Source organism: Rhea americana, unplaced genomic scaffold (genome assembly GCF_003343005.1).
Source record: "Rhea americana isolate MKP2758 unplaced genomic scaffold, rheAme1 scaffold_37, whole genome shotgun sequence".
Lineage (NCBI taxonomy): Eukaryota > Metazoa > Chordata > Aves > Rheiformes > Rheidae > Rhea > Rhea americana.
This window is the reverse complement of record NW_028186501.1, coordinates 4530856-4547508: the sequence shown is the minus strand read 5'-3', so window position 1 is coordinate 4547508 and position 16653 is coordinate 4530856. Positions and strand designations below refer to the sequence as shown.

Sequence of the window (16653 nt, the reverse complement as noted above, 5' to 3'; positions counted from 1 at the left end):
GCCGCGCCCCGCGCATCTAGGGCAGCGCCCGGCCCCGACGCGCACATGTAAGCAGCGAGACCGCGGAGCCCCCGGCGCTCCCCGGGCCCCCGCCTCGGCGAGCGCCGCGGCCCGAGCGCCGGTGCCTACTTGCGCGCCGCGAAGTTTGGCTGGGGTTGGGGGTGCGCCGCTGGGCGATGGGGTCGGTGGCGGCGTTGCGCGGGGCGTGCAGGCGGCTCTGCGCGGTACCCTTTGAGGGTGTTGGCAACCTGCTCAGTCTCCGTGCAGTCCAAGTGGCTTTGTCTGATACCATCCGCACGGTTTGGACCCGTGCGGTTGTCTTGTCTGGTAGCAGGGTGAATTCTTTAGAGGGTTGTTCGTGCTGGAAACGAAAGCATGGCCAAGGCGAGGAGAGACAGACTGGCAGGTGTAAATATGGGAYGCTGCTTCAAGCCTGTTTGAGCTTGCTGCGTTTAATGGGTGTCAGGACTCCTTCTTTCCACGTTTTCTCTTTTCTTGCAATAACTATAAAGTAATCAATGGAGAGAGGTGCAGCAAATGGGGAAATGATATACACCTAGAACTGAGATTTCCATTTCTTTTCAGAGATTTTTCTTTCTCTTTTTAATGGAATTGTTTGTTGTAATTCAGCGTTACACTGCCCCCTGCTTGCACARTTAGAAATATTCTTAGTTACTGTATTCAGTAGTAAAAATTTATGAATGAACAAGTATTCCTCTGTTGTGGTCTGGATATGGACTAAGCCTGACTTTCAAAGTTCTTCACAGTGAGGATAAAATGTTATTAGTTGTCAAGCCCAGGTTTTAAAAAGTGTTTTCAGTACCGTTTTTTTCCCCAAACGAGACAATACATTGAATGGCCAATCAAGTTAATGAAYGGGCAGTGGGAGAGACTGTAAGAATAGTCTTGATTTCCTTATATCTTGCATGTGTACTACGATAATATTTCAATTTTCAATCATCTTTAGAACTAAAAATAAAAGGAAAGTGCAGGAAGGAACAATAAGTATTTACAAAACAAAAGATAATTGAATACAGAAACCAAGGTGATTATTTTACAGTCTCTCTTGCTCTCTTGAATATTGGTGAGTGACATTGGAATGAGAAAGAAAATGCTGATGCTTAGTTGACAAGGAGACAAAAGAAAGCAGTGTATGAGCTTTTGTGAAGATTTTTTTTGTGTATGTGAAAAAACAAATTCCACATCCTTCTTCAAACCATTGGGCAGAGCTGCCTCCTAGTCTTTCTRTAGCTGTTCTCCCATCCTCAGGCATGAGTTGAAAATTAGACACTGATARAGATTTGGTGATTTACCCTCAATTTTTTTGTAGTGCTTGGCCTCAGACTTCATGTTTTATAACAACAAGACTATGGATATGTTACTATATAGCTGTTCATCAAATTAATGACATGAAAGACAGGTTTTTTTGGTCTGAATRTTTCCTATTCTGCCATTTCTTACAGGGATTTGAGAAGGCGTGGCTTTGCTGCTTGCACTTGTACTTTGTACAAGGGAAGCCTATTTTCAAAATTTGACCTTGAAATATCATTTTCTTTTATCTGTGTGGCCAGTGGGAATGGGGCCGCGGGGAGATTACTTCCTGCAGCTGCTTTGTAGGACTGCTCTGAAAATGAATGAATGTCTGGGTCATACAACACCCCTCCCCCAAAGAAAACTAAAAAATTTCTGTTAACTAATCCTGGTTATTTATGCAACTTTTCGTATTGCAGTAGGACCACATTACTAACAGCATTTAAATAGTGCTTTTCATATCCTAAGATTAAGTAAGGTGTTGCTTACTTATTTAAAAGTACTATAAGCCTCAGAGTAAGTTGCTTAATCAAAAGCTGCCATCCCAGATGATATTCAGACTGCATACAGAATAAGTAGGAAATACCAGAAAACTGACTCTGTTAAAATATTTGATTAAACGTTGATGTCTTGTCTTAGGATGAGATTCAAAAAGTGCCAGTAAGATACTGGAGAAAATGTGCATATCAAAGAGCTCTGGTAATATATGCCTACCAGTGGAATATGTGCAGGATGTATTCAGTCTGTGCTCCTGACCTGAAGTCTGGAGTCTGCTACAAAATAYGTTGCCCTTTTCTTAACTAAAAGGTACAACAGCCTACTATTTTTGTCCAGAACAATTTGATTTACTATTTTAAAAGAATTAATTTATGCATCTATTTGTGTCTGCTTGTAGAATTTCATTTCCTTATTTTTGGTTCATTTTTATTGCATGTCTTGGATGATTATGTTTTCTGTGTGGAATAGTTTATAGAGGAAAATAGTCTATTTGATGTATGAAAGCTGTGGCAAATCCAAAGAAGCCTCAGGGAATCTTGTAGCCTTTTTGTGCCCTGATTCTTTTTAGAAATATTGGTGCAAGTAGGAAGAAAAATAACAAAACCCCCAACAGTCTGACAGTTTCTGAGGCTCTGCAGGAACTAAGGATAGTGTTTTCAAATATCTTTCAGGAACTTAAATTTCATTTTCGACAAGGCAGAACCAGTGTCTCATCAGAGCTCARTGTGATTTTTACTTTCCGCGACGGAGGCATAGTAAAGTTAGGAGGTTCCTTAGCCTAGATTTCCCCTGTAATAGTGGATGAAGGGGGCGGCTGAAGGGGCTCAAGGGAGCTGCCTGCCAGCCTCTCCCCACGGCCTGTAACAGGAATCCCAAGAAGCCATCGGAGAACACAAGTTCTAAAGCTGCATTTGTAAATGCCCTTTTCAATTTTTAGAATTTTAGACATGTAAAGGTTGGCATCTCCTGACACTTTCAGAACTGCCACTGTACCTAATACCCATTGATTTCTGTGCATATTCAGGCTTTAGATATTTTAAGAACTGAAGCAGGTATTACTCAGCCTATGTACTTTTAAGATTCTGATTCAAAGTTAGGTGTAATGACACTTTAGGCCTTTGAACAGTTGCTCAAAGACTGAGCTCTAGGTAGCAGCTCTGCCCTCCAGATGTGCTCGTACAGCGCAGGGATGTCCTGTGTGGATCTACAGAGGCAACAGATCACTTTTCAAAGGTGATCACCTTTCTTCTCCATGCACCACAGGAGTCTAGACATCTTATGGCCACCTCAGCTGTTTACCACTGAATATGCATTGCTGGAAATAGTACTTTAATCCTGAATTTTTTTTTCCTTTTCCCAGAACATTTTCTCTCCAGTGACACTACATACATTGGTATTCTTTCCTAGAAAAACACAATATTTAATTGCAGTGCCTGACGAGTTTGATCACTAACTGTCTCAATAAAATATGCAAATACAGAGTCATTTCAATGCAAAGCACCTTTAAACAACAATGGTAAGATAAACGCAATCAAGTTACAATTAGGTTTCTCAAGAGGACATATTACACAAGCTCAGTAAATACGATTAGTCCTAAAACTGCCTGCACATAACTGAAAAGGAGAGTAGAGAAAGATGCCAAGTACAGTCATGACGTTAAAGTAGGACTGAGTTTCTAAGATCTTCAGCTACTGCATATATTACTCTTTGCACTGCCACTTCTCTATCACGACTCAGTGCTTAGGTCAAACGTAATTATAACTTTCTTTTCAGAACAGGAGTTGATAGCTGAACATTTCTCATGAAATTATTCAAAGTTAAAAGTATAATTTTTTATTCATCTCCTACTTTCTATAAAGATGATAAAGTGCAGTGGCTGAGATATTGATCTTCCCTGCTCATGCAAAAGACTGAGGGTCATAACTCATACGAGGTGAAGCCCTCCAAACTGGGATGCTGTTACCCTTACCTGCAGGCAGTGGAGATTAAGTCTGTGCTGTCAAGGCATCGCTACAGAACATTTATATTTTGTAAAATGTTTTATATTAAGTATCTTTTTGGAGAGAAGTTGTACTTTTTCTGGTGCAGTTTATGTCACTAGAAACAGTGTTTGAAACCTATGTTCCCTCTAAATTGGGGACAGTGAAGTGAAGGTCCCTGTTCTGGCATGTTATTACATATATATCAGATAGGTGTGAATTAGCTCTGGGCCAAATGCTAACCTCCTTTCTCAGACAGAGCTCTTAGACCTGGTCCAAAGGTAAAAATTGATAGTTTCATCATTTTATATAGTTATATATTACTCTAGGTGTGTTGAGACAAGTAGGTTATGAGTATAACATTATCCATCGCACCTATCTGGGTTCTCATTTATAGAGTGTAATAGTTCAAGAGAGAAAAGCTTTCTAAAAAACGAAATACTGTAAACTTCACTTAGATACCAGACATTCTTTAGAAAATATCAAATAGATTCCTCCCTGCTGGAAATGTTCCATATTTCTGAGTTGCTTCCAGTACTAATCATGAAACTTAACAATAAATATAAGCTTATCAAAAGTAAGATTACTGTACAACATTTCTAGAAGATAAAAAAGTTTTATTCTTGAACTTCAAAAAGCCAAGTGGAATTCCTCCTGACTAAAACAGTAATTTCAATTAACTGCCACGCAATGTTTAGCCGTGTGCACCTGCTGCTCTCAGGGGTCATCACTGAGCAATTATTGGAGCTAGATCAATTTCCCCTTGATTCCAGCAACCGTTGCTCTGAGTTAGCACCACTTCTTCCTTTTGAGGTGCTTAAAATTTTTAGAAGTTTGTTTTAACATCCAAGAAAACCCAAGACTTTAAAGTGCCTTCTGGTACGCTAAGTCCCCATTGGATAAAGCCGTGATCCAGAAGAGAAGTGTTTATCTGAATGTTTTRTTCTTCCTTGAATTCAGTAAGACTTCAGTACAGCTTTAAAACTTAAATGTTGTGCCGAATAGCTAAGGACATGAGCCCTGGTTTAGATAAGCATTTTTGCATATGGTTAAATATTTAATTTTAAGCATGTGTTAGTCCTGTCAACCTCACCGGGTCGACACGGGGACTGCTTGTGAGATGAAAGTTAACTGCTCGGGGTGATGTGTGAGAGTGCAAATATGTGAGTGTGTGTGTGTAAAATGTGGCCTCACTGATATAAATAGGACTTCTGCAGCTGACTTCAAAGGGTCCTAATTTTACCCCAGGAATTCTGCTGCTTTAGAGACCTCGGTCTCCATCTTAGCATTAGATACGTTAATGATCCACTTTTTGTTGCTGTTATTGTTTTCTCTTGCAGAAAACTTTGTGCAGTCTTAGGAATGAATTTATTTAATATAGCTCCTTCATCACCCTTCAGTCCCTAATCTCCACCTGCTTCCTGAACYTTCCTCCTGGTTGGAATGGATCAGTTTTAAAAGTCATGTAGCACATTATCTCTGAGCAGAGAATGTTATARTATGTTCAGTTTCTTCCACTTTTTATTAAGTTGCTCTACTGATGCATTAGAGGATAGTTGGAGAGGTTCTTACCTAATTATAAGCCTTGCTTTTGACTTTGTATGGTCACAAAATTGCTTTCTTAGTATTTGTTTAGTTTTTAATGCAGCTGATAGAAAGCTGCTGTAAAATTTGCACAAAATGTCTGTTTAGGGCCAATTTCTGCTCTAGATCAGTGTGTACACACACACACACACACACACAGACACACACACACACGTATGTATACATAAATTCCATATCAAGGGTTACCTTAAGAATTTTTATGTCCTGAAAGTCTGAGTACTTTATTCCTTCTGGGACAGTTTTGCTGCCCTTTTGCTGCTTCCCTTAACTCTCTTCTTCTCCTAAAGAGTATATTCTTGAAGGCACTGTATCTCCTCCATATTGTGTCCCRGCACCTTTACCCCTCATTACTCACTTTCAAACTCCCACAGTATTTTTGCAGAGTAACACATGAACTTTTCATGGACTGAAGGTCAAAACTGACTTGGAGAACAGATGGAGTGTGGAAGGATGAACCTTTGCCACCCACTGAGCATTATCACCTGCTTATTTGCTACATGTGCCCACTGYAGTTTAGAGGCTCCTAAAGTTTTTACTCAGGTGATTTAGAACTTGCCATTGGACTGAGCACAAGTGCATTGTGAAAATGGGAAGTTGTTTTTACCTTTTTACTCAGGCTGTGTATTCTTTGTAGCAGCTGAAACTTAGCAGAATTTACAATAAATTTATCCCTGCCGTATTTAACATCAGGATCTCCCCTGCCTTGCACAAATTAATACCACATAAGGCAGGTTTAAGGCTGTAAGTCAATACAATGGAATTTAATTGCRTGAATGGTACCATTAAACTTATGTGTTTAAAGTTAGGTGTGTGCTTTTTAACATTATGGAACAGTTTATGGGCCAGATGTGAAGTCTATTGAAACGGAGAGTCCATCAACTTTCTTTAGCTTACCTCATGCCCTCAATAATAAAAGCCAATAATACTAATTAGGGGACATAATTACGCTGTGGACACCATTCCTRGATACTACTTAATGAAGTTCCAACAAATAAAAATGGAAAACAAGGTGTTTATGCAAATTTTTTTCTGCTTGCTTCCAAGTTAAGGATCTTCTGGAGTATCCCTGTCAAAATCCACAAGGGTTTAAACGTCAGAAAAGAACTTGGCTGCTCTTCAGCAAACTCTCCTTTATTCCACATAYAGCCAAGTGATTTTTAAAATGTGTTTCAGATCTTGTAAAGCTGGCAAGATCAGATCCTAATGAGATGTTACTTCAGGTTATGTGAGATTATGAATTTCTAAGCTATAACCAACCATCCTTTCTGTTTTTCTGCAGGTTGAGAAACAGCAATTATAAAAACATGCATCGAAGGCACACAACCCTTCGGGAGAAGGGCCGGAGGCAGGCCATCCGGGGCCCTGCCTATATGTTCAATGAGAAAGGCACCAGCCTAACTGCCGAAGAGGAACGCTTTCTGGATTCGGCAGAATATGGCAACATTCCTGTTGTGCGAAAAATGCTGGAGGAATCCAAAACCTTGAACTTCAACTGTGTTGATTACATGGGACAAAATGCCCTACAGTTGGCAGTAGGGAACGAGCATTTGGAAGTGACGGAACTCCTCCTTAAAAAGGAGAATCTTGCTCGAGTTGGGGATGCACTTTTGTTAGCCATCAGTAAAGGATACGTGCGCATTGTAGAAGCAATATTGAACCACCCAGCCTTTGCACAAGGACAGCGTCTCACACTTAGCCCCCTTGAGCAGGAACTGAGAGATGATGATTTTTACGCCTACGACGAAGATGGAACTCGGTTCTCCCATGACATTACCCCTATCATACTTGCTGCCCATTGCCAGGAGTATGAAATCGTCCACATCTTACTTCTAAAAGGCGCGCGGATTGAAAGGCCGCATGACTATTTTTGCAAGTGCAACGAATGTGTTGAGAAACAGAGGAAAGATTCCTTTAGTCACTCTCGATCGAGGATGAATGCCTACAAGGGATTAGCCAGTGCTGCTTATTTGTCTCTTTCCAGTGAAGATCCTGTCCTTACTGCTTTAGAGCTAAGCAATGAATTGGCCAGACTAGCCAACATTGAAACTGAATTTAAGGTAATTCACCACCGTGCCTTTTTCCTCGGGCTGAATCTGTTCAGGGTGCTTTATCTTCTACACGTGGAACTAAGTCCTGGTTCACAGTTTTGGGGGAGGGAGGAAATGGAAGCTGCAGAAACAGTCTTAGGAATTCCAAGTGAGAAATCAGTCACCAATACAGCCTGGAGAGGGGAGGCTTTGATCTGTATTTTGACTTTATGAAAGCTTTTATTGCAAGTGAAAAGGGATGTTTGGGAATAAATCCTTCCCACTCCAACACTTGCTGAGGAAGAGGGTAATATAAAAAAGATGATTTTTTCCATTTCTCCAAATGGTAGTTTGTAAGAATTTAGCAAACGTCATTTCCTTCTGTGAGGCATTAAAAATCAAGCACTTTCACTGCTGTTTTTAACAATGTAGAAGGAAATATATCAGATTTTCCTCATCTTCTTCCACCATTTTGTATGTAAAAGAGAGATTTACTRTTAAGTGTCATGCTATCCCCCAAATCCACAGCCATTTTGAGCAACTGATGAGAAGCAAAGTAATATTAACAAAGCTGCATGTTGATACYTTTGATTTTCACATTTCGTATTTTCAGAATAGTCTGTTTTAATTCTTACTGCTCTAAATCCAAATATGTGCATATTACAAACATAAAATGCATTAGCCCTATGGAGGGAGGAGCATAAATGTTCTGAAGAATGTTACAGGCAAAAATTATCACTCAGCATTTTAAATGTGTTAACTATGCATAGATTCAGATCTCTATACCTCCTCCAGTTAATAAATACTTGAGACTAAGCATTCAATATTACAGCAGAGCGATCCTTCCTTGGAATTTTTATGTTGCACACTGTGGCTGCTTAGAATGTGTATTTTTGCAGCAGGAATAAAAACTAGAATATTTTTTCTCAAAAGCAAAGACTTCTTATTTCTTATAAGAAAGGTAAGTTTCTTTCATTTAGCAACCTGCTTCAGAGGCAGAGGTATAGAGAGAGGTTGGACTATGGGTTTAGGAGTCCAGTAATCTAGTACGGTTATAATTATAAAAGGTATAAATTAAGTACTTCTAGTGCTCTGCAAAATAATTTAAATATGGTACAATGCATCTTAATGGCTGATTACTGCTTCTCTATATGATGGATTTCATGAAAAAAAGGAGGGGAAAAATTATCAGATTGTTACGATATTTATAGTCRTGCTAAGCATAACAGTAGAACTTGCAGAACTCTCTTACAAGTTATTCAAGATTTGCATTATCATAATAAGTTTGTAAAYGTCCAATGTCATTTGCATTATTTCTCTAAGTCATTTACATGCCATAAATAGCATATCTTCCTTTTTAAGACAAATTAGTCATGAAAAAACTCGTTTTTCAGTAGCTCAGTCATCTACCTAAGACTATTTTCTGACTTATGACTATTGTGCTGCTACAGTCACGATCAGTGACACTAGGGTAATAAAGTCCATGTTCTGAGTAAACTGGGGCAGGATGCCTGCCAGGAATACATTGTTTTTGATTTAGAAGACTATTCAAGTGTCCAAGCATTCTTTTTAGAGTTTATAACTGTACCCTCTCCAATTTAAAAGTGACAAGAAATATATTCTGAAGCTATTTCTTTTGAAACTTAGTAGAAAGTCTGTAACAGATGCAGAGGGGGAGGAAAAAAAAAAGCAAACCACTAATCTCTTTTAGGAATTCGGTTAGGGCAAAATCTTGCAAACGCTTTTTACCCATGTGAATAAGAACTGGAAGGATCCAACATGATGAAAATTTAAAGGGGATTTTTCGTTGCCTGGCATTTGGTCCTAGCTTTAGGACTGTCCCTAGCGAAGTAGCCTAATTGAGTTCAGCGAGACTGGCTGCTTAAGTGAGGGTTACTCCAGCGTGAAAGCGCTCATATCCACTGTTAACATTAATATCTCATTAATGTTCCAGTTTCTTTTCAGTAGGAAAATATACCTTAGGTGGAGCATCAGCAGCTCCAGTATTACATGCTTGTCAGCTCTGGTAAGTGTCTTGCTGCATAGTCGTAAATATATTTCTACCAGAATCCCTCTTTTTGTTCATTAAACTGCCAACATGGTCTAGACCAGCACTAGCAGGTACATGAATCCTYCAGAAGCAAACAAGGGATCGAATGTTAAACAGCCTCATGAGGGTTAGTCTGCAGCTCCCCGGCATTAACAAATGGGTGCAAGTAAATCAGTAGAGGGAAATTACCAGGAACCTTCTGCTAATTTATCAGATTTTCAGGAATACAATAAATTCCTGAAAATTCCTTACGATTCCATCACTTTATGGAATATCCTCTGCAACACACGTCTACATATGTTAGTGAAGTAGCTCAGAAGTTAAACCATAGTTTACCAATAGTTTACTTCAAATCTGTCACATTATTTCAGTATATTAATATCTTTGGAAATAATAAACATCTGAAGTACTATAATGTATTCTCACTAGAGAAAATGAGATGTATGTATTTATTCAAAAATATTTATTCTTATTAATGTAATCAGTGTGACACAGAATAGGGTAAGAGTACAGCAGATTTTTTTTTCACTGAATTTGACATTTCAGGATTTTATGGCTAGAAAAAGAATATAGTTGCTGAAATGTATTGAAGAAGCCTGCAAATTATGAAAAATTAATGAAATCAGACAAGCTCTGGAGGATAGCTTGTTCTTAAAATAATACTTTCCACAACTTTCACTTTCAGTTGCTAAAGTTCTGTAATTACCATCAGCGCTCAACAAATYTTAAAAATTATCATCTATGATTATTTGAGAATAGTTATTTCTAAGCAAGCWTAGCAACACCATTTGCAGGAGGTATGCAAATGTTGCAAGGTTGCAGGGTCCTTGAAACTGAAGGACATGAGTAAGATTTTAATAATGTAGGTGGACAAATAGTAATTAAGATGGTTAGATAACCTACCTCTGAAGAAACTCCTAGCATGAGCTAATTAAAATATAAATGTGGTGCCTCTCACCTGCTGCTTGCTGCCCTAAATCGCTTATGCAATAGCATCATTCAGCACATAAGACCAGCTGAGAGGCCAGTACATGCACTATGTTTTTGGAGAACATTAATTTTTTTTTATTAGAATTAAGTCTTTCTGTACAGATATGAAATAAAACAGTCATTAAAGGGTAAGAGCTGAATCAGCTATGGTTGGCCACAGTTTGAGAGAGACTCCAGTGAAGATCACTGAGCGACAACCATTTTGATTGGTTCTTTTTTACAGAGGTAGAAGCTGAATAAATTGTTCTCACCCTAAATTGCTAGGTTTCAAGATTTACCCTGTGGTTTTTATTTAATCTCTTTGCATAAACGTCACACGTCACAAAGTAATATGGGAGTAAAATTAAGGAGAAAATGGGAGTCTAGGCATATGCTAAATCTCACTGCTGGCCCTCCAGAGCCTTTCCCTCGATCAATAAATAGGGCCTTTAGGAGCGTGAGCAGGCATCCCGGCTGTCGCTCTGAAGTGGATGTACCGCCCTATTGAACTCCCTCTCTGATGTGTTGATTTTGGCTCAAAAGTGAGATCGAGATAGTCTGCTACTCAGTGGCTTCCCACATGCTGAAAAGAATAATAAGAGTGGAGACTTSGAGATGGAAGAAAGATGGAAGCTGACAGAGCCGATCAATATTGAGTTTTATCGGAGCAGATACTCCACTGGGGTGAAACAGTGCTTTTCCACYGAAGCTTAGAAGAGTCCACAGCAGATGATCTGCTTCACTGTTTAGAATAAATGTATGGTTTGGATCAATGTTACTCAGCTGTTAATGCAAGCAAATGTCAGCTTTTGGAAGGCTTATTGATGAGAAAAATATTGAGTAATGTTATGTTGGTACAGAAGTAATTTCTGATTTTTTTCCTTAAATTATCCAGTGCTAAAGTCTTGCAAAAAGATTTCTTACCAATGTGACACAACCTCCCAATCAGTGTGCGCATATCTCACATTATGTTAAGATATTTTACAGCTTTTAACTAGGTCTGAGTATTAAACACAGCTGACCATAAAGGGAGAGGTTAAGTATCTGAAGCTACAAGGGCCTGCTGTGTATTTACTTGAATTGAAAAATCTATGTACACTTCCATTTCTTTCAAAGCTAGCAGACCCTGAACCTGAGTGTGAAACAAATAATCCTTCACTCATCTGCCTGTTGTGTTCTTCTGGTTTTACCCATGCAAGTAAACCCGAAGTCACTTCCAGTATCAAAAGCATAGGCAGGCCTGATCCATAAGAACATGCTACCGCCCAAGAACCCGGCTGGTGCGAGCTGCTCTCCGATTCGGAACACAGCTCGACCCGGAGAAATCAGCCTCCCTGGTGTCACCTTGGTGTGAAGCCATAYGCAGATGTCTGCGTAGCTGCCAGCTGTTCGCAGCCAGGTGACTCATTTCGAAGACCGGAATATTAACAGCAGAGTCAACAGAATCATTTTTATATGTCCATTGATCCTGTTAGGGTATTACTTTTCTAGCAAACCGACTGCCAAAATTGCCCTTGCAACTGTCTCTAGCAGGAGACTTAATATTACTACACACGTTTTGAAAACAGTGAATGAAATACAGAATAGCAGCTCTGTTTACTCTTTCCTAAAGCCGCGATGCTGCGCGCTCCTGTTTCTGGTGTGATCCCACTCCACACGCAGGTTGATCTTACAGCCTCGCAAGCTCCCAAAATAGCAACCTGACTACACGCTTCAAGATCAGTGAACGTCCTTGTGATGAAGACAATCGGCCAATTCGTTCCATCTAGGAATTTGGACAAATTAAATTACARAATTGCAAAGGAGGCTATGAAAATATCTCACCAATCATAAGTGGTAAATAAGATCTCAGCTCATGTTGATTAAAATGTTACTGAAGGCCTGATCAAAACCACCACCTGGAAGACATATGGTGTGTGGTCTTTTTTTTAATCCAATCCTACCAAAATTGTCAGTTCRCTTACTACAGCATAACCTGCTTTGTTTATAAATGAAATGTCTCTTGCTGTCATTCTACTTTTTACTATTGCCTTTTTAAAAAAAAAAACAATTGAGGATGTGTCTTGATGAAGTGCTTCAAAAGTACAGTCTCGCTGTGAACCTGCTCTGCTGGGCACAGGAGCAGACACTGCCAGAGCCAGGTGACAGACCACAGCTGGCTGCTGGGTTATTTACGGGGACCAACGGCTTGTGTGGCACCAAGTCAAGCGTGTAGATGCCTGGAGAGATGCCTGCGAGGAACTACTTGTCATCTCTGTGGGCTGCAGTARCGTAGGACAGCTGAGGCTCAAATCCCTAAATTCTGCTGCCAAAAGACTGGTAAAACAGCCCAGGAGACGTGGTGACCTGTAGCAGTTAGTGATGATCTGGCACTCCTGCAATGATACTCTTGTTGCAGCAAGTCAGTCCCACTGTTTTCCTACCCAAATGTAAATTGTAAACTTCACAGCATAAGCTTGATGTAAACTTAATAGAAATGACCTTGTAAAGTTTCTCATTATTTATGATCTTTATCTCTGCAAATGAGGAATTGGGGGCAGATTCTGCACTTTGAGGATGCTGTTGTACTGCTACTGCAAAGTAATAGGCATTGAAATGGTTGGTTATATCTTGCTGAGGAATCACAGCTTCACAGTGTTGAATAAGAGGTCCTAACCTCTTAATTTCTCAGGACATCTGCAWATCATGGACAATGGGGAGGATAACCACATTAGAGATTATAAACTGCTTCATTTCTCCGGTAAGGAAATTCATATTGATTGCTCAAATAAATTAGTATCATTTGATATAATAAAATAAGTCTAACCCATCAAACAGAAAATAAATAGATTATTTTTTTAATTTTTAAACTTGTGAGAAAATAAGTGTGGTAGTAACAAACATAAAGAATATAAAATAAAAAAATAATCTGAAGTCTCAAGAAAACTTGAAATAAGCTAACTGCAAAAGTAAGGCTCTGTGGTCCCGTCTGGGAAGCATTTTGAGATGAAAAATACTAGCTACATGGAGTTAAAAATCATAATTAGGCTACTACTTTTTGAAATGAATGAATGATTAAGGAAAGAGAAATGAGCACAAAATATTGGGAAGAAAAACAGTAAGAAGGGGAAATATTTTGTGAGACTAGAGGACAGCACTGAGCTTGGAAAGACAGAAATTGTATTGAAAAAATCAGGATGTAAAATAATAACACTATAATCCAAAATTTGGAAGGGAGGACATATGCTTCCTCTAAAAACTGAACAAACTCTTGTATTTCTTTGCTCTCTGCACTTATCGACTATCTGATTGGAGGCAGCTCGGGAGACTTCTTCCCCCATAAAGAGTTCCCAAGGTTGTAGGAACCTCCCTAATTAACCTCATGAACACTCTTGTAAATCAATCACTTAATTTTTGTGTTCTGGCCTGCTCTTCCTTGAATGACACTTTTATCCTTCCATAATCTCTTGCCTCAACATACTCCCTGGCAGGAACCTCRCTTCTAATATGTTTGGGAAGAGCTTTTATGAGTCATACTTCTTACTTAACCAAGATGCTCTTTGGAGCTCTGTGGGTTACATTCATCCAGTCTTACTTTAGTTTTTCAATTAATTTGCCAGCATTTCTGTTCGTTTTTATTTTTCTCATCCAGATGGTGCTTGCGTTTTTTAAAAAGCTATCTTTTCACTTGTGCTGTTTAACTTTGCTGGAATTGGGCAGAAGAATTTCTTCTTCTAGAGTCTTTTCTGATAGGTGGAGTATATTTGCTTCTTTTTGCTACTGCTTTTATTTTTTCTTCCACAGCAGTCTTCAGTCTTACGTAGTTCCTATCCTGAAAATTAAGCATAATCATTGTAAACTCTTTGGTATGTATGAGGGACCAGTATTACCAAGTCATTTTCTCTTGAGGCAGGTCCTGTGCACAGCTGTAAAGCAAGTACAAAAATGTCCAAAAATGTAGACTTTGAATCAATCATACATGATTTATACTTTGTTTTCTTCCCTTCACTCACTAAGCTTATGACTTCAGAGTTACCTGCATCACTAGATGATGTTCACAAATAATCATTCAAATCTGAAAAACAGTAGGACTTATTAATTTTACTTGTAATGTCATCCATGTATTATTCAACATAATATATGAAGTATTTTACAAATTAATTGGCAATATTTTTAATCCAGTAATTACTGATGAATAATTTGTAGCAACCACATTATTAAGTTGATAAATACATCTAGTTCCTAATTATGTATATTGTATATATGTCTTTTGTTCCAAAAGCCATTCATTGCCTTTGTTTTAAAGTCAGTATTTGTATATTTGGACTCAGTGTGAAGAAATTAAGCACTTCATACACACCAAACACTTCGCAGAAACATGTTAATCATTTTAGGCTATGTCAGATACACTGTGAAGTTTTTGTTATGCTAATTGTGTGACAGAGTAATTAACACATTGTCCAGTATTTTATAGTTTGATGGAGTTAAAGTACAGAGTACCTGTAAAGTGATCTTACGCTAACAGTTGAGGCTGATGTAACCCACGTCTCTGTCTCTCCCCTTGCTCCTCAGGGATGAAAACCACCTCTTCCACGTGCAGCCCCTTCCTCCACTACCTCTTGTAGCCCTTACAGCTAAATTTTCATTTGAGTGAGCAGGCTATTCAGCTCTATCCCAAATTAATGCCTGATAATACTAGGCTTTGGTGTGGCTGGGCCAGAAACATCCCTTTCAGACCCATTTTGTGCTGCAATCTACAGTCCAATTAGTTTGTTCTCTGCTCCTGCTCTTGGCTCTATACTGCATTAGCGTCTTCAGCTTCTCTAACAGAAATCCATGATGCCTTTGAAATCATCTGGATGCCCAATATCAAAAGCATGCCTCACTTAATCTGTTCCCCAAACAAGYATGATCCCTGAGAAAGAACGAAAATGCATATATTACTGAATGCATTTGCCCTCTGGGGCCCAGGCAGAAGAGCTCTATGCTGCAGTCTGCGGAAGTGATGAAAGCTGCTCCTTCTAAATGTACACTAATAATCAGCAGTCTTTTTTTTCCAGTTATTTTTGGGGGATCTGAACATTTCCTGTTGATCTGTAGTGAGAACACTGTTTTTTGACACCCTCCCTTCCTTCCAGCCCCAAGGGTCAGGGGTGTGGTTTGGTATTTTTTTAGCCTTAGAAAAGAAGTAGTTGCCCTTTTTTCTTTCTTTTTTTTTTCCTCTCACCTAAAAGCCAATTTTCTCCACTGCCTTAAAAATATGTATATTTAAAAGGTGAGGTTCTTTTTTGCAATTTTTACTTGTGCAAAGCAAATGCATTACCAAGTACAGTCAATTACCTGACTCATAATGCAGGCCCAGTATAGGTCTATAATTCAAGTCCCAGTAAAGCAGGAAAGTATGTTTCCCTTCATTAAAATCCTACCGTATTTTTGGAGCTATGTAGATGTCAAAATAAGAGAGAACATTAAAAACTATAATGGAAATAGCATGGGAGGAGGAGAATATTTTTAAGCCTTATATTGAAATTTGTGTTTGGCTCRCCAAGTGGGACACCACACTTGAAGAACTCATTCTCCATGCTCTTCTTTTTTCCAAGATAAACACACTACTAATAGATGTTAAATTGTGTTTGTCTTGATAGCTACATTAATTAATTGCAGATATATTTGGCATGATGTGGAGCAGAGACTGTGGCAAATGAATAYAGAGAATCCTCCTGACCTTAAAAACAAACTTGTGACTCTTCTATTGTTCTCTTTAAATATACATAAATTAAAAAATATCCTCTACATTTCAAGAGCTGTTATTGTAAGTGTTCTTTCTGTGCCTGTTCTATGATTAAATAATTTTGTGCCTGGCACATTGCCCAAGGAAAATGGTTTTAAAATGTGAAGRAATTCTCCAAAGTTTTTAAGAATGGTTTAAAACTGATGCCAACACCATGATGCCCAGTGCTGTCTTGAAAAATATATTTGTATCTATGAAGGTATGTTAGTATCTGTCTACATCTACTCACAGTACAGCAACTATGATTCATAATTAAGGCCATCTAAACCCCACATCTACCTCTTCCAAAAATTAGACTGTATTTCATGAAAGTTGCAACTCCAACAACAATATTAGTCACTGAGCAGTTGTTTAAAATTGTGTCTTGGCAACTGTCTACTGCATCATTTAACCTGCCCTATGGATGATTGGGTGAAAATGCTGTTAAAATATCCTAGCAAACCT

General features: G+C 38.8%; 1 protein-coding gene across 2 annotated transcripts in view; it reads left to right on the top strand.

The window, feature by feature from the left end:
- The first annotated feature begins 6679 nt into the window (after positions 1–6679).
- Positions 6680–16653, top strand: part of TRPC7 (transient receptor potential cation channel subfamily C member 7) — a 70383-nt gene continuing 60409 nt past the window's right edge. For both annotated transcript variants that reach the window (XM_085312651.1, XM_085312650.1), the window contains exon 1: positions 6680–7450. In XM_085312651.1, coding sequence (XP_085168777.1) covers positions 6698–7450 — 753 coding nt within the window. In that variant the 5' untranslated portion in view covers positions 6680–6697. The remainder of the gene's footprint in view (positions 7451–16653) is intronic.